This window comes from Protopterus annectens, chromosome 16.part0, assembly GCF_019279795.1.
Source record: "Protopterus annectens isolate FY-2018-M chromosome 16.part0, PAN1.0, whole genome shotgun sequence".
NCBI lineage: Eukaryota > Metazoa > Chordata > Ceratodontiformes > Protopteridae > Protopterus > Protopterus annectens.
Window position 1 is genome coordinate 614896306 of NC_056750.1, and position 19445 is coordinate 614915750.

The 19445-nt window shown below is 41.6% G+C and overlaps 1 protein-coding gene across 1 annotated transcript in view; it reads left to right on the plus strand.

The window, feature by feature from the left end:
• Positions 1–19445, plus strand: part of NOTCH1 (notch receptor 1) — a 189890-nt gene that overhangs the window by 53727 nt on the left and 116718 nt on the right. Inside the window, exons 3-4 of the mRNA XM_044058426.1 lie at positions 9303–9568; positions 10912–11244. Coding sequence (XP_043914361.1) covers positions 9303–9568; positions 10912–11244 — 599 coding nt within the window. The remainder of the gene's footprint in view (positions 1–9302; positions 9569–10911; positions 11245–19445) is intronic.

The window sequence follows — 19445 nt, forward strand, 5'->3', positions numbered from 1 at the left end:
TGAGGGTAGCTGTAGGAGGTGAGAGCTTAGAGTGAAGCAATAGAAATTGCTGAGGGCTTAGATAGGCTCACAGGAAGATAACTATGAGAGTTGTAGAGCTTGGGAACCAGAGCAAGAACCCCCTTGGATTAGGTTGGGTGAAGGCAGGTACATTTCCATTTAGTGGACAGGTGTTTGAATAGTTGAGTTTTGAAGTTTTCTGAGTTTGGTATGGTTCTTCGTGTGGAGGGAAGGGAATTCCATTTTTTGCCTAGTGAGAAAGATAGAAGTTGGCCAGCAGGACGTTTAGGTTTATGGATAGTAATTAAGTTTTGATTTTCAGATCTGAGAGCTCTGTTGGGTGTATAAGGGGGAAGGATGTTAGTTAGAGCGGGACATTTTGTTGGGTGAAATATGAGTTTTACTGCCAGTCAGTGCATGAATAATGCACTAAGCCTTTTCCTGATTTTTTTTTTTTTTTGGGGGATGGGGGGGGGGGTGGTCTCCTTAGTCATGCAACCTATGTTGTGAGGAGGGCCCAGAGTAGTATTTGTGATCTTGAAGAGGTTTGCAGACTTCTGTAAGACTTGAGAGAGGCTAAGCATGGCAATCAGGAACCTCTGTGTTAGATTAATTCAGTATGAATCCTGAAGCTGTATGGATTAATTCCGCATGAATCCTGAAGCTGTATGGATTAATTCAGTATGAATCCTGAAGCTGTATGGATTAATTCAGCATGAATCCTGAAGCTGTATGGATTAATTCAGTATGAATCCTGAAGCTGTATGGATTAATTCCGCATGAATCCTGAAGCTGTATGGATTAATTCAGTATGAATCCTGAAGCTGTATGGATTAATTCAGTATGAATCCTGAAGCTGTATGGATTAATTCGCATGAATCCTGAAGCTGTATGGATTAATTCAGTATGAATCCTGAAGCTGTATGGATTAATTCAGTATGAATCCTGAAGCTGTATGGATTAATTCCGCATGAATCCTGAAGCTGTATGGATTAATTCCGCATGAATCCTGAAGCTGTATGGATTAATTCCGCATGAATCCTGAAGCTGTATGGATTAATTCAGTATGAATCCTGAAGCTGTATGGATTAATTCCGCGTGAATCCTGAAGCTGTATGGATTAATTCCGCATGAATCCTGAAGCTGTATGGATTAATTCCGCATGAATCCTGAAGCTGTATGGATTAATTCCGCATGAATCCTGAAGCTGTATGGATTAATTCAGTATGAATCCTGAAGCTGTATGGATTAATTCCGCATGAATCCTGAAGCTGTATGGATTAATTTAATTCCGAATCCTGCGAGCTGTATGGATTAATTCATGATGATCCTGAAGCTGTATGGATTATTCATCTATGAATCCTGAAGCTGTATGGATGAATCCTGAAGCTGTATGGATTAATTCCGCATGAATCCTGAAGCTGTATGGATTAATTCCGCATGAATCCTGAAGCTGTATGGATTAATTCAGTATGAATCCTGAAGCTGTTTGGATTAATTCCGCATGAATCCTGAAGCTGTATGGAAGTCTTCTGTTTAAGTGATTTACGCAGTAGAACTAATATGACTACCTACTTGTACGTATTTAAGTAAATAACAAGTAAGGGTGGAGATTCGATCGCTGTGTGGCCAGTCTTAGACGAGGCACTTGGTCATCATCCCTAAGAAAATCCATTTTCCAGTCTGACGTTAAGTCAAAGTTCTGTTTTCCTTGCAGATATTTAATAACTCAAAGGCCCATGTCAGGAAAGAGCAGGGGATTGTCTCTGTTGTCTTAGCCAAAATCACTATAGTGTATAAAATCCATTTTTGTTTTTGTCTGAAAAAAGCCACAGTCTTACTGGAGTCTGATCACTCAGAAGAATGTAAATTGTACTTTGTATGTCTGATAACAGCTTGTCTGACATTAGAGCAGCACTTGCTTGAGTGAAGTCTTTATAATGGGCAGTGTACAGTTTTGTTGTGATTGCTTCTTGTTCAACTGTCCTTGGATGAAGCTGTTACTTTGTAAACATGGAGAAATGCACATTGTTTTTATCTTCTTTGAAGGAAGTTTTCATAGTTTTTAACGATTTTGAAGGAGTCCTTCATACCTGAGAACAACTTAAAGCTGCAGCCTATAGGTTCATAGGTATGTACTAGGCTAATGGCCCTGGAGCCTTTACAAGCCTAGCCCATAGGATTACCCTGGCATCATGCCACCCGACTTTAGTTCCCAGTGACTGTCGATTAGAACCACTGGAGTGATCTCTGGGGTGAATTTTTTATTTCCCATGTACTCATCAAGATTTCCCTTGAAGAGGGCCAGTAAGGTGCTTTGTTTGACATGTATGGGAAGTCTATTCCATAGCCTGGGGGAAGTCTGTGGGTTATGGACCTGTCCCTCCAGCTTGTTCTGTTGATTCTGGTAATGAGGTTGAGGTCCTTGGAGCGTGTGGTGCAGAGGGATTGGGATTTCTTTAGATGTAGCATTTCTAACAGAGCTGGGTCAGACATGGATTTGTAAGTGAAGCGGAGATTACCCCTAACTAGGCAATATGAGACAGGGAATAGTTTGATTTTTTTTTTTGAATCTGTCCATATAGGACAACTGTTTTTAAGGCCTAGGATCCTCTTTGTGAGGTACTTTTGCGGTGTCTCCAGTTGTTACACGTGTCTAGTGAGGTACATGCCAAATAGGGCATTGTACTCTTATGATTAGCCTAATGAGGGAATAGTAGAGGGAGACAATGACATCTTTCCTCCTGGATGCAAAACCCTTAGTCCTTCTATGTGGCACATCTCATTACTTTCTGACAACAGTGGCAATGTGGTGATCAAAAGAGAGATTGCTGTCAACCTGTGTTCCCAGATCTTTTATAACTCCTTCTGTGTTTAGTGGATTACCATCAATGTGGTAATTCATGGAAACCAGGTTTTTCCCAAAGGGGATGGCGACACATTTTTTGGCATTGAGCTTAAGGCCATGGTTCGTTGGTCTCAGTGAGGCCTTTCTTTAGGATGTCAACATCACTAAGGGAGTTAATAATGGCTTCTAACTTGCAGTCGTCTGCAAACTTTGTCAGCCAGAGTCCCTTCGTGTTGGCCTGGACTTCAGAGAAGTAGTTACTAAACAGGAGAGGACACAGGACCAAACCCTGTGGGACTCCACTCGTGACACGTCAGCAGTCTGACTTGGAGTCAGCTACTTTCACACTGTGGGTTCTGTGTGAGAGCCATTTTTCAACCCACCTAGTGATATAGGGGTTGATGCCTAGCTTAGTGAGTTTTTCTATGATTCCTGAGTGGGGAATGGTATCAGAGGCCTTGGCCAGATCAGGGTAGGCTGTATGAACCACCTTGCTTTCATCCACAGCTCTGGTAACTGACTCAAAGAAGCCAATCAGGTTGAGCAGGCATGATCTACCTGTCAGAAAATCAAACTGTGTGGGATCCAGAGTTTGGACATTCCCTATATCCTTGAAAACACACCAAACAGCCAGTAATGTTGGTTCATTTAGATGTAATTCTTGTAGTATTTGTGACAGAATTATTAACATCAGATCCATTAATAATGTTAACCATAACCCCATGCACTATTTTAACTGCAGATCCAGTGGTGTTGTTTATATATTAGGGTGTAGTTGTCATAATATGTGGTATATTGGGCAAACTAAAAGAATGGTAAGATTGAGAATCTTAGAACACTTAAGAGACATTAAGAATTCAAGCGCATTTAGTCCGGTTGCGAAGCACTTCTGTGAGACACATGAGGGAAAACCTGATTGTTTAAAATTTAGCATATTAGGCAAACCTCATTGCACTAAGGGTGACAATATTTGTGATAAATTGTTAGAGCTTGAAACAAGGATGATTCTGAAGTTTAATACATTAAGGCCTTTTGGCTTGAACTTAGAATTAAGCATTTGAAGAATCAACTCATTGTTGAACTTATTAAAATATAATTATAATGTTCATTTTATAATGTTATATTCCATAATTCACATATTATAAGAAATTATATTATGAGAGATATATATTATTAATTATCAATATAAATGAAGTTTTTAGTATTTTTGGGAAATTAGTTACTGCATTGGGATATTTTTTATATAAAAAAATATATAAGCTATTCAAAATAATAATTTAAAAAATTTTTTCCCTCCATTTTTGAAGTTAATTGTATAATTAATTGAATAATTGATGTAATTGATTTGTGTATAAAGACTGTTACTTTTTGTAATGTATTGTGACCCATTGAAGGCGAGATGCCGAGGTACCAGGTCTTGAGAAGATAAAGGAGAATTGCTGCTACTTACTGGCTGTTTGGTGTGTTTTTCATTCTTATTTTCTGCGTTGTTTGGTTACTATTCCCTATATCCTTGTTTATTAGATCCATGAAGATGCTTTCCATAGTTTTGCATATTAAACTTGTCAGGCTAATGGGGCGATAGTTCCCAGAGTCTGTAGTCACTCCTCCTTTGTGGAGAGGGATGACTTTAGCAGTGCGTCATTCGGTAGGGACAAAACCTGAGGTGAGGCTGTGATTGAACAGGGCACACAGGTGAGGTGCCTGTTCACTGTGTAATTCATGTAGAACACAGCCAGGGATATTGTCATGTCCCATAGAAGCTGTATTTTTCCCCTTGGACGGTGCTGTTTTAATCCATGCAGCAGTATTACAGGGTGCCTGGCAATCTACTGGTGTTGTGATTGGTCCTTTGGTGGGGGAGAGAGGGGTAAAGTTGGCACTGAATCTGTCGGCCAGTAATTTGGCAATATCTTTTGGCTCAGTATGGGATGTACCATATGCTGAGTCTCTGTAAAAATGGGTCACTGCTGTTGCAGAACTGGTTGCCTTTAGCTAGGTTAGAATATGGAACTGCCTTATAGTTGTCATATCAGTTACTGATCATGCTGGTGAAACTTATAAATTCTGCTACTACATAGCAGTTTCATTGTGTATATTTTTTACGGATGTATTCTAGGGAGTGCTTTTGTTTTCACTGCAAGCTATACATGGCTCTTATCTTAACTCTGGTAAGTGGGCAAGTGGACTAGTCTCTTAAATAACCATTTCCATCCCACACAAGGAAATGCATTTTTGTAGTACTGCATAACTCAGGGCATGTTACAAGAAAGAATGTAACATCATTATTGCCATGTCAACCAGAATTTGTGGAGTAGTCTGTTTATGTGATCAATTAATTTAATTTATTTATATGTTTTGTTGACCAAGCTAGCCGGAGCCATTTACAGTAACAAGAAATGTGGCCATTGCACCAGGTAACTTTCTCATCTTAAAGTCTGAGTAGTGGTCTATTAAATCAGTCTGAGAAACCCCCTCCCCAGTGCAGCACTGGAGTGTCACTTTGGGAAAAAGTGAGTCCAGAAAGGTGGTACAGAAACAACATCAACAGGTGAGAGTCTCCTCTTCCAGCATCAGAGGCAAGTCTGCTACCTGTTCAGCCACTGACGCTAGTGATGCCTTTCCAAAACTTAAATCTGTCCTTCATTTGGGGCTGCCTCGTTGTTGCATCCGATGTTACTGGAATGGTATCTTGAATTCCATCAGAAGCATGTTTTTCTTGGTTACGTTTGTTTTATGCCTGCTCAATAATTCTCTGTAAAGTTATTAGATGGCGGTGAATCGCAACTTCAGTGACCTGCAATTTTTCATTTCAGCGCTTGGGTTTGCCTTTGTCTTGTAAAGTTGTCTATTTTTGTGTACTTCTGTTCAGTGGCAATTGTATGCGATTCATTTATTTTAAACTGCATTACCTTGCGCATATGACTTGTTTTCTCTGGAGTTGCATTTCAGGCCTATTGGAATAATCATTATTTCTATCTGTAATTCACTTTGTAAGTGATATATATGTGTGTGTGTGTGTATGTATGTATGTATGTATATATATATATATATATATATATATATATATGTGTGTGTGTGTGTATATATATATATATGTATATATATATATATGTGTGTGTGTTATATGTATATAAGTTTTAGTTGTTTGGGAGGATGGGTGCTCTACAGGTATTGTGACAGAAGTGAGCATTTTAAAATGCGCAAATACTTGAGGAGCAGCTTTATGTTAAAAAAATACTAAGCATGTGCTTTATTTACTTCTTGTAAATGGTTGCATTTTTTTCTGAAATATTTTGCCGTATAAATCAGTTTGATTAGAGCATTGCTTGTAACAGTGATGTTTTAGTTAAAAGAACTTTGGGCTAAACCTAGTTGCCTCTCGAACAAATCTGTAAATAACTCCCCAGATGGAATAATAACATCTCCTTTGTTATTCAGTGACCAGCTGCCTTAGAGATTCTGGCTTCTGGTAGCAGATGGTAGACCGAATGGCCATTTACACCTTTTGTTTTTTTAGATTCAGGTTTCTCTTTGCCTTTCACATCCTGTGCAGAGACATGAGGGGGTTGGAACTTAAACTTCAGCACTAGTATGTAATCCTATCTTCTGAGATATCGGGGGATATGAAAATCTTTCCCTTTTGGATAAGAAGGGCACGCTTTTCTGAAGATAGCTCTGTGGAGGTTAGCTTTGCTGTGTGTGTGGATATTTGAATGCTAATTTCTAAAACGTGCACTTTACATGCAGTGTAGATATTATGCATATTTATATTATTTTAATTTGGGAATGTGAAAGTAAGGGGTACTGCAATATTCTGGACACTATCTAATCTTAGTTCTGCTTGCATTAGGCTGTGCAGTTTATTGTTTAATAAAAACACTAATAGTAAGAGAAAAAATCCTACCCAGCAATTCTGTGGTACTTTTCACAGTTGGTTTCCGATTTCTCTTCTTATCAGACTTCAAAGAGATGGTAACAAGTACTGTAATGTAGTGTTATTTCCTCTTGCAAATCACTCTTCTATTTAGACTTCAGATATACAGTAGCCAGTACTGCATGGCCATTTCCTGCTGTAAATCATTTGGTCCAGTTTTGCACAGATACATGCTAATGACTTAATAATTCTTGTCAATTCTGCTCTCATTTCTTATGCAGGACTCTATGTATAACATCATCCATCTCTGCTGCCTTACTTCCTTTCAGATGTCTGACTGCTGCATTCTTACTTTTTGAATGCCTGATGGCCTTGCTTTCTGCATTCTCTGTGATTTATTTGGTGCTTTTTTTTTCTTAACTTGTTAGTTTCTTGCCCCTCTGTTTCTCTTGCTCTTATAATCCCTCCTGCCGAGGCACATTATCTTCCCAAAAATTGTTTGGTCTCCTCTTCTTTCCATATCCTTCCCCTTCTGTACTATTGCCCCCATCCCTTCTTTTAATCACATTTATGCTTCTCTTGGTGGCTTCAGTGTTTTGCCCTGTGAATACTCAATGCACAACCTTTCAGAAAACTGTTCCATGATTGCAAGCTCATTTCCACTACAACGCACCCCCTATCACTTGAGCATTTTTGCTGGGTGGCAAGGCTGTCAAAAACTGCGAAGAAAGGAGAAATTCCCCATTAAGACGCACAAGTATTGCACAAATATCGATCCCACTGTGTCCAGGTAGCTATGCATCTGTGTATGACTATTGCCTGAAGAAAGAAACCTCTCCGAACATAACTCGAATCATTACTGCGTGTGTATACGTTACTGTTTTCACATAACTCGAATCATTACTTCGTGTGTATACGTTACTGTTTTCTCATAACTCAAATCATTACTGCGTGTGTATACGTTACTGTTCTCACATAATTCGAATCATTGCTGCTTGTGTACACGTTACTATTCTCATATAACTCGAATCATTACTGCTTGTGTGTACATTACTGTTCTCACATAACTCGAATCATTACTGCGTGTGTATACATTACTGTTCTCACATAACTCGAATCATTACCGCGTGTGTATACGTTACTGTTCTCACATAACTCGAATCATTACTGCGTGTGTATACGTTACTGTTCTCACATAACTCTAATCATTACTGCGTGTGTATACGTTACTATTCTCACATAACTCGAATCATTACTGTGTGTGTATACGTTACTATTCTCACATAACTCGAATCATTACTGCGTGTGTATACGTTACTATTCTCACATAACTCGAATCATTACTGCATGTGTATACGTTACTGTTTCCATTTTTTCTTTTTCTTCCTTTACCAGATTCATGTTCCTTCTTTGCTGTTTACATGTCCATTCTGGATTTTCTTTCCTATCCTAGGGGAAAAAATAGCTGCCCCCTCCAAACTTGGTCTTTGTTGTGTTTTGGGTAGTCCTTTACTCTTATTCTGTTCTCATCTCTGAACTTAGTTTTGCTTGCAGTAACGGATTCCTTTCCCTTCCCTAGTACATTTCAGAAAGTTCCTTAAACTTCAGATCCTCCCATCTTGTGTGATTTGATCCCAATATTAACCTTCCTGCTCTCACCACTCTGCTCCTTCCCCCTTCCCCTTTCGTGAGTTGGATAGCCTCCTCACCCATCTGTGGGCAGGTATGGTGTCAGTCATCTTACATGATCTGGTCACATTTTACTATCTGCCACCTGACGTTGCTCGTGCTGTTTTTTTCTTTGCTGTTTTCCTCTGTCACTTGCTTCTTCTCTCAGTGATCTTCCTTTTTCCATCTGTTGTAATCTTTTCACTCACACCATGAATCTAATCCAATACCTAGTTCCACAGCTGTCGTTACTCACTTTTTTCCATTTATTTTAGATTTGGGAATTACTTAATTGCTTTACCTCCTACTCACTTTTGCCACATCTTTTCGCTTATGTTGGTGCATCTTGATCCTCATACCTCTCTCTCTCTGCTTTTTTTTTTTTTTTTTTTCTTATAGCTTCCTGTAATTGTGCTTCAAGTTTTGATTTCTGCATACTTTTGTAGCTTGATAGCATTTTGCTGGATTTATTTTGTAACTTCCAAGGCTCTAGGTGAATTCTAATGCATTTGTATGTAGCAGCTGTAAGTCACTAAGCACTAACTTGTCATTAGGTGCATTCCCCAGTTAGACAGTTGGCATGTAGTTCTCACCACAGTGAGTATGCCTGACATGGTAGTTGTAAGTGAAAAACAGAGAACTAAATAGAATTCTGTTTGCCCGGGAAATCTTTTGTGTTGTAACCAACTGCTTAATGTAGTAATGACAGTCCTACACATTTTAGTCATAGCGTAAGTATACCAAACTAACAGTGCCAGGTGATCTTTTATTCCTGTGAGTAAGTAAAATTAGTCACATAGCACAATTTGTTCTTGACTTTCTTGATTCCTGTATTTGCATAAGGAGGTGCTGTTTCTTCATAGTTTAAACTGCTCTCTCTCTTTTTTTTGTTTTTTCCCTCCCAAACAGGTGTAGTAGTGGATATGTTGGTGAACGTTGCCAGTTTCCTGACCCTTGCCTTAGCTCTCCATGTAAGAATGGTGGAACATGTCGCCCTACTGTCCATGGCAACACTGTTGGCTACACCTGTGAATGTCGCTTGGCCTTCACTGACAACCTGTGCTTGACACCTACTGATAATGCCTGCGTCAACAACCCGTGCCGAAATGGAGGAACCTGTGAACTTGCATCAAGCCTAACTGAATTTAAATGTAGATGTCCTCCAGGATGGTCAGGTAGGATGACTAATGTAGCCTCTGGTGGGTCATGAACTATTGTAAGTGAACATGGGCACTGATGATGCAACTCCCTCTAGCTCTGGCTTCAAGAAGGGACCAATAGGGTGAATATGTAGGCATTAGGCAGAAAAATACATTTTCTCCAAAGTACTTTGAAGAGGCCTTTTTTTTAATTTGAATTGTGAGGTATGTTGTTTTTTAATATGTGTTCATTTAGTGTCTTATATGGAGGACTTTGTCCCTTCAGTAGTAATGGCTTTAAAAAAAACAAGTGCCCTTGTAGCAAATAGATCTCTCTTTTTAAAAGTGTTTAATTTTGGGGCAGGCTCAGTGACCTTCAAATAGGTTCTGTCAAACAGTTTATCACCACCATAAAAAGCATGCAAGAAAGATCCTACAAAATGAATGTCACAGAAGATGTTGATTATCATTTTGTTCCTTACTGCTGTAAATTCTTCAGAAGGAATGGGACTTAGCTTGTGGACATCTGTCTTCTAGGCATATTTTAGAGCATCATCCTTGTGGTGGTGCTGCGGTAGCATTGTCGCCTCACAGTAAGACATTGACCGGTTCAATTCTCAGCTAGAGCGTGTTCTGCGTGGAGACATGCGTGAATGGGCGTACCTTCGTTGAAGGTTGTGCATCAGGCCTGGCAAGCCGGTACGTAAAAATCAACTGCCAATCATTAGCAACCCCTAACCGGGAAAAGCTGAAAGACACAAACATCCTTGTTCCTTACTACTTACTGTTGCTAACACCTTTCCTTCTATAAGTATTAAAGATAATTGCAGTGGTATAGACACAGTTGCTGGTGTTGTGTAGGTGGACTTGAGGGGGGAAGGACAGCAGAGAAGAAAGATTGTGGACATAACCTCTCAATTGTACAGACTTTGTCAGAATGTCCAGATTTTTGCCTCATATTTTTGGTCTGATATTCATAAAATTGTGGTTTTCTGGCAAATTAGTGGCAAATCATTAAAGACTGAAGATAGAAAAAAATTACACACATTTGAGTTTCAGACTTCACATCCTTCAGAAAATTAATGCTAATGCAAAACCTGCTATTCTGTCAACTTTCTAAGTTTGTAAGAGCAATACTTAAAAATTGCCTGTATTTGCGGGCCTTTGTCCCCCTTTTATTGATGGCTTTATCCAGATTTCTTGCTCTAAGAGGTTGGGAGGTATGATTGTGGGCATGTGGTCATTCCAAGGCGAAAACCAAAAGGTTAAATGTTTATATGCATATTTCATTTCTAGACGTCTCAATCCCTAATGGTGAATGTAAATGTGTTTTTCATATTAAAGTGTCTGCCGTTCTGATGCATGTGTTTCTTTTACAGGTAAGACGTGTCACCAGGCTGATCCTTGTGCATCTAATCCCTGTGCCAATAGTGGTACATGTGTTCCCTTTGATGCACACTACATCTGCAAGTGTATGTTAGGATTTATGGGTGCAACATGCAAACAGGACATAAATGAGTGTAATCAACAGCCATGCAAGAATGGTGGAAGTTGCATTAATGAGTTTGGATCGTATAAATGCACATGCCAAAAGGAATATACTGGCCAGAATTGTGAAAACATTTATGTGCCGTGTAACCCTTCCGAGTGTCAGAATGGAGGGACTTGCCGACAGACGGGAGACACCACGTATGACTGTACCTGCCTTCCAGGTAATGCTTTTGGAACTAATTTCTGATTCGTTCTTTACACACCATATCACTGATGTTGGTAATACTTGCTTAAATAATCCATTTCTTTAGAAGTTTCTTTTCTTTTAAAAATGCTGAAGTCTTCGCTGTGGGACAGGTAAGTGTATCTCTGAATGAAGCTTCTGCTCTTCTTAACATGACATTATTGGTTTCCTGTGTTAACTAGGCAATATCATTGAACTGTAACCCTTTTACAGGGAGACCTGGGGTGTGGGTGAAGGACACTTTCTATTAGGAGAAAGTTTATAGGCCAACTGCATAAAGATGCACCATCAACAGTTAAATAAAAATAGTGACTTGATACTAGGAGTGAAGATGTATCCATGGGTTAAACAGTACAAAATGTCATATACTTAACTAGAACATTAAGAGTTTTAAGATAAAACAGACTTTGTAGTACAGTAGAACTTGGTCATAAAAATGTATTTAGGCCAGAGTCTAGATGTCATTCTAGATGTCATTATTGTACCATGACATAAATTAGAGCCAACAGCCTTTGTATAACTACTTTGTAGTACAGTAGAACTTGGTCATAAAAATGTATTTAGGCCAGAGTCTAGATGTCATTCTAGATGTCATTATTGTACCATGACATAAATTAGAGCCAACAGCCTTTGTATAACTAGTCTGAGGGGGTTTAATCGGTTGACAGTCTGTACAGTATAGAAGTGTGAAACACCCAGAATGGGTAGGTGTATAGAGAGACTGTGAATACATGGCAGGTGAAAGAAAGGCAGGCTCTGAAGGTAAACAATATAAAGCAATATGGCTTTGTCTGTTTTTATTACTACTACATCTGGACAAATTATTTATGGATTTTGTGTGCCTGGCCTTTTAGTATTTCTCTCTGTCGCTCTCTCTCTTTTTCTCTCTTCCTCTCTGTATCTCTCTCTCTCTTTGTATCTCTCTCTCTGTATCTCTCTCTCTCTCTCTCTGTCAGAACTGATGGCCCTGTGGAATGTTAGGAAATAAGAAGAGACAATATTTTGCTGAAGACTTTTTCAGTTTGGACTAGTTTTTTGTGTGTGCATTCTGAGATTAGAAAGAAGGTGTAAAGCAAATTCTTCTTGCATCAAAAGCTTTGCATAGTAAATTTGTTTCTTTCAAAGTGAAGGGTTTCTGGTTGTGGGAGATACCAAATATTTTTTTTTTTTAACATTATGCCCTACCTTCAGACAAGTGTCATCTTGCTGACTGAGTATAGTGGGGTAGTACCCATCTGTATGACTGTTGCTTAGACTTCCTTCTGTTACATGGCCTGTGCTGCACATCAGTGTATCCTGTGTGACTGTTGCTTGGGCTTCACTCTGTTATGTGGCCTGTGCTGCACATCAGTATATGATGTATGACTGTTGCTTGTGCTTCACTCTGTCTGTTACATGGCCTGTGCTGCACATCAGTGTATCCTGTGTGACTGTTGCTTGGGCTTCACTCTGTTACATGGCCTGTGCTGTATCAGTATAGCCTATATTACTGTTGCCTGGTCTTCCCTCTGTTACATGGCCTGTGCCGCACATCAATATATCCGGTATGACTGTTGCTTGTGCTTCACTCTGTTATGTGGCCTGTGCCGCACATCAGTATATGATGTATGACTGTTGCTTGGGCTTCACTCTGTCTGTTACATGGCCTGTGCTGCACATCAGTGTATCCTGTGTGACTGTTGCCTGGGCTTCACTCTGTTACATGGCATGTGCTATATCAGTATGTCCTATTTTACTATTGCCTGGTCTTCCCTCTGTTACATGGCCTGTGCCGCACATCAGTATATCCGGTATGACTGTTGCTTGGGCTTCATTCTGTTACGTGGCATGTGCTGCACATCAGTATATGATGTATGACTATTGCTTGGGCTTCACTCTGTTACGTGGCCTATGCTGCACATCAGTGTATGATGTATGACTGTTGCTTGTGCTTCACTCTGTCTGTTACATGGCCTGTGCTGCACATCAGTGTATCCTGTGTGACTGTTGCTTGGGCTTCACTCTGTTACGTGGCCTGTGCTGCACATCAGTATATGATGTATGACTGTTGCTTGTGCTTCACTCTCTCTGTTACATGGCCTGTGCTGCACATCAGTGTGTATCCTGTGTGAATGTTGCCTGGGCTTCACTCTGATGTCCTTCATGGATGCATCTGCAGTCATAACAACTGGGTTGTCCTGTCGTCAGGCAGCCCTTCAGTCGGCCGGATTCCAAAGTCCGGGTCCGGCTTCGGCTGATGTCGCACTTCACCCGACGTCATCTCTGTTGGTCTTCGGGTATAAAAGCATCAGCCAACGCCATTTTCTTCAGTCTTTCTTGCCGCGTGGCGCCCGAAGCAGAAGCTGTTCGCAAGTGCCGGTCGGTCGGATCCAGAGATTACTTCTACCGAATACTACTTCGAAGACTTCTAAAGCTAAGTACCCCGTTGGGGACACTTTCTTGCCTCAGCCGATGTCAGAAAAAGTTAATAATTGTTTAACCTGTGGGAAACAAATACCTCATAAAGATTTCCACTCTTACTGCCTGCCTTGCTTAGGCCCAGCCCACGACGTAGCAGCCTGTTCGTCCTGTGCTTCTTTCAACCGACGAACGCTTAGACGTCGGTCGGAGTTTGCAGAACAGTTTTTTGGTTCTGATTTTGCGTACATTATGCCGTCGGATCCTCCGACTACGCATTCTGCCAAAAAACGCAAAGAAAAAGACCGACACTCGCGGTCCGCGGTTTCGGCCGAAACCGAGAAAACTGATCAAAATACAGCTGAATCTACCTCTACAACTGAGGTCCCTGCTAACACTCTTGAATCGGCCTCAGAAATTTTACCCACTACGGTGCTTACCACTGACTTATCAGACACCATTCCCTTGGATGTCTCTACCCCAGCACGTGGTGCTGCTAGGCCTCCAGCAGCCATGTCCATTAAGGCCTTCGCCAGGGCTAAAGCAGCCAAGACTTCTAAAACAGTGCCTGTTAAACCCCCCTCAACCAGGCCCTCTTCCAGTTCTCAAATGCTTACTTTGGCAGAAGATTTAATTTCATTAATTAGAGGATCTCAATCTCACCCAGACAGGGCCTCTCAGCCCCCAGAGAAGAGACCTAGGGCAGAGCCCCATGAGCCAGTGTCCTCTGATGATTCTGCTGATGAATCAGACATAACTGACCAGCCAGAGGCTCTTTTCTCCAATTTTGAAGATTCTGATGCTGAAGAATCCATTCCAGCTGCTTCCCCACCAGTAGAATTCTCCTTTGGGGAAACCTTGCATGCCATGCGAGAACAGTTCCAATGGCAGCAACAGGATTTTTCAGACTCCAGGAAAAGACTTAGGACCTTTTTGCACCTTCCACAGCACAGGCCCTTAGCTATACCTCCTGTTCTCTCTGTGGTGGATGATGCTTTCAATGATGTCTGCTCCGCTCCAGATTCTTTACCCCCAGCCCCTGCCAAACCAGACAGATTTTACAGGGTGCCAGATACTCATCACCACCTTTACAAGGCCCCTCTTGCAGACCCGAAACTATTTCCCAGGGTCCCAAGGCAGTAGCCGCGACCATAGCTAAAACCCTGTTCCTTCTGAAAGGGAAGCAAGGTCATTAGACAGATGGGGTAAAAGGTTTACACTTCAGCCACTCTCTCAGCTAGAGCTTTAAACTGTCAGTTTCACATGATACAATACCAAGAGTTTATGCTTGATCAGTTAACTAAAAAGCTAACCACTGATGAATCTCTTGATAAGAAATATGTATTAGAAATGGTAAATAACATACAGCAAGTTAGTAACCACTCTTTAAAATGTGGCTATGATGCACTGGAGGCTTCATTTAGATCAGCCATGACTGGCACTGTAATTAGAAGGCATGCATGGCTAAAGGAGCAAGCTTTACGGATCATGTTAAATCTAAATTGCTAGATGCTCCTATGGATAAAACAAGTTTGTTTGGTACACCTGCCCAGCAGGTTATGAAGAAAATGGAAGAAAAGGCAAAATCAGTCCAGACAGTTAAAGATTTCTTGCAGGTTCAACCCCAAGGTTTAGCAGGAACTGGCCTGCCAAAAATTGGTCCTTTCCTGACTCCACAAGACCTCAAAGGGGCAGGAATAGACGTTCCAGAGGCAGAAACCAATCCAGAGGAGGTGCCTACAGAGGACGACAGTGGCAAGGTAACAACAGAGGCACAGACTCAACACCTGCCACTACATCAACACAGCCACAGTGACTTAATCCTAAACCCGCCTACCAGGGAACAAATAGCAGCTCCTCTAGGCGGAAAGCTAACCTTATTTTCAAAAACTGGCACCACATAACAAAGGACAAGTGGATTTTACGAACCATAGATCAAGGTTACGGTTCCACTTCCACACTTTACCAGACAAAAGAGGAATGCCAAATCTACCTCCAAATCAAAAGACAGAGGCTCTACAACAGATAATGGAGTTAGCAAACATGAGAGCTGTGGAGAAAGTGCCAACAGCAGAGCAAGGAAAGGGGTTCTACTCCAGACTATTCCTAGTTCCAAGAAGGGGAAAAAGTTGGAGACCAATTCTAGACCTGTCCACCCTGAATACTTACATCATTGTCCCAAAATTCAAAATGCTGACCCTACAGCAACTTCTTCCCATGCTGGGCAAGGAGTGTTGGCTGGTAACTCTAGATCTCAAGGAGGCATACCTGCACGTCCCCATTCGACCAATCTGCAGAAGATACCTCAGATTTCTTGCAGGATCAGAGCACTATCAATTCTCAGCATTGCCCTTTGGCTTATCTACTGCCCAGAGTATTCACAAAATGCCTGGCATCAGTAATCGCCCATTGCAGACTACAGGGAATTCAAATTTATCCATACCTGGACGACTGCCTGATACAAGGAGACAACAAAAGCAAGCTGACAACAGATTTACAAAGGGTCATTTACTTGCTTCAAGCACTGGGATACACAGTCAATTTACAAAAGTCAAGACTGATACCATCCCAGACAAGGACTTTCCTGGGAGCGGAATTGGACACAGTAAGACAAATGGCATTCCTAACTACAGAAAAACAAAAAGAACTCCCTCTTTACTTCTTGGCACTAACAAAACTGAACAAGTTAACAGCAAGAAAGGTACTGCAGGCCTTGGGTTTCATGGCATCATGCATAATCTTGGTTCCATTTGCCAGACTACATATGAGAAAACTACAGTGGTACCTAAAGAATTTATGGTCCCAACACAGACACAGCCTAGAAACGGAAATCCCACTAATACCATGCTTAAAACAGGAGTTCCTATGGTGGGCTCAGGCATGCCAGTCAAACCCAGGCCTGCCCTTTCGCAAGGGTCAAGCAAGCCAGACCATCACAACAGATGCTTCAGACCTAGGATGGGCTGGCGCATATGCTGGACAAATGCGTACAAGGATTGTGGGCACAGGACCAACTTCACCTGCACATCAACCTAAAAGAAATGCTGGCAGTAAAACTGGCAATCCAAAAGTTCAGACCATTTCTCAAGGAGGACCACTTGATGATAAGGACAGACAACACCACAGTCATGTGGTACATCAACAAACAGGGAGGCACTCATTCTTACCCCCTATGCAGAATGACTTTGGAGCTGTGGACCCTGGCACTCAGCTACAACATCCAGTTACAGGCAATATTTGTGCCAGGAAAAGAAAACTCTCTAGCAGATATGTTAAGCAGGACCACATCGGATGCCCACGAATGGCAGCTGCACCCGGATATCTTCAAGACCATCTCAAGAAATGGGGAATGCCTCAGATAGATCTACTCGCATCACCTTTCAATCACCAGCTCCAAAAATTCTGCACAAGGACATTCCACCCACTAGCATGGAAAGTGGACTCGCTCTCCTTCAGCTGGAAAGGCCTAACAGCATATGCATTCCCACCTCTTCCCTTGATACACAAAGTACTACTAAAAATCAAGGAGGAACGTCCAAGGATAATCCTGATAGCTCCAAACTGGCCAAGACAGCATTGGTACCCACTGCTGAGGAGCATGTCTCGAACAATATGTGGCCAATACCCTGATGCCTTTGATGCTAACTCAGAACAACTTCAGCACCATGCATCCAAACCTAAAAACGCTGCAACTGACTGCATGGAACATCACATAGCAGCTGCTAATACAGAACTTTCACAAAGAGTTAAAGACATTATTCTTGAAGCAAGCAGGCCTTCAACTAGAAGGAATTATGCTGGGAAATGGAAAAGGTTTGTCATTTGGAGTTCTGAAAGAGGAAAAGATGTATCAAACATAGATATGCCTAACATTCTGGAGTATCTGGCGAACTACTTCATTCAGGCCTGTCCTACTCCTCCATCAAGATTCATGCATCAGCTATTTCAGCAGAATACAGCTTTGATCCACCTGTTTTTCACACCCTTTGCTCAGGCAGTTCCTCAGAGGAATCAAGAATGTAAAACCTCCAAGGAAACCACCATTGCCAGCTTGGGACTTGAACTTTGTGCTAGAAAAATTGACACTATCACCTTTTGAACCAGCAGCAACAGCAGACCTACAACACCTGTCATGGAAAACTGCTTTCCTACTGGCAATTACTTCAGCAAGGAGGGTTTCAGAACTACAGGCCTTAATGGCAGTGCAACCCTTTCTAATCTTCCACCAAGATAGAGTGTCCATGAGGACTAATCCTACATTTATGCCTAAGGTGGTATCCAGAGTGTCTTTAAACCAAGCAATCCACCTACCTACCTTCTTTCCCAACCCACAAAACAGAGGGGAAAGAATACTGCATACCTTGGATGTACATAGACAGCTACGCTACTACTTGGACAGAACAAAAAATAGCAGAAAGACTGACCAACTTTTCGTAGCCTATGCAACAGGAAGGGAAGGAAAAGCTATTTCCAAACAGACAATCTCCAAATGGATAGGAAATTGCATACGATTCTGTTACTCCTTCCATGGAAAACCAATTCCACAGAACATAAGACCTCATTCTACAAGGGCAACAGCCACTACCACAGCCTTCTTACGAGGAGTGGCTACCAAAGACATTATTGAGGCGGCTACTTGGACCTCCGTGCATACATTTGCCAAGCATTATAATTTACCTCTATATTCCAGATCCCGAGCAGGGTTTGCCACTGCTGTTCTGCAAGGGATCCTAAACACACCATAATCTACTTTTATCCTCCTCCCTAGTTGGCTATGGTATTCTACCCAGTTGTTATGACTGCAGATGCATCCATGAAGGACATAGTACAGTTTTGTACCTACCATAAATGTAGATGTCCGAATTGGATAGCATCTGCAGTCAGGATTACCCTCCCTCCTTCCCCTCTGTGGTACTCCTAGGGTGTTTACCCTTCTAATAGCTAGCTAGTGTGGGGATTTCTTTCATGGTGTATTTGTTTGTATTTATGTACATACATGCTTATTTTTGTGTTTACCTCTATCTTTTGGAAACATTGGCATCTATCCAAAATTTTTAGCCTTCTATAGGGCTTCTGGCATCTGGGGCAAGAAACACTGAAGAAAATGGCGTCGGCTGATGCTTTTATACCCGAAGACCAACAGAGATGACGTCGGGTGAAGTGCGACATCAGCCGAAGCCGGACCCGGACTTTGGAATCCGGCCGACTGAAGGGCTGCCTGACGACAGGACAACCCAGTTGTTATGACTGCAGATGCTATCCAATTCGGACATCTACATTTATGGTAGGTACAAAACTGTACTTTACATGGCATGTGCTATATCAGTATATCCTATATGACTGTTGCCTGGTCTTCCCTCTGTTACATGGCCTGTGCCGCACATCAGTATATCCGGTATGACTGTTGCCTGGTCTTCCCTCTGTTACATGGCCTGTGCTGTTCATCAGTATATCCTGTATGACTGTTGCTTGTGCTTCACTCTGTCTGTTACTTGGCCTGTGCTGCACATCAGTGTATCCTGTGTGACTGTTGCCTGGGCTTCACTCTGTTACATGGCATGTGCTGTATCAGTATAGCCTATATTACTGTTGCCTGGTCTTCCCTCTGTTACATGGCCTGTGCCGCACATCAATATATCCGGTATGACTGTTGCTTGTGCTTCACTCTGTTATGTGGCCTGTGCCGCACATCAGTATATGATGTATGACTGTTGCTTGGGCTTCACTCTGTCTGTTACATGGCCTGTGCTGCACATCAGTGTATCCTGTGTGACTGTTGCT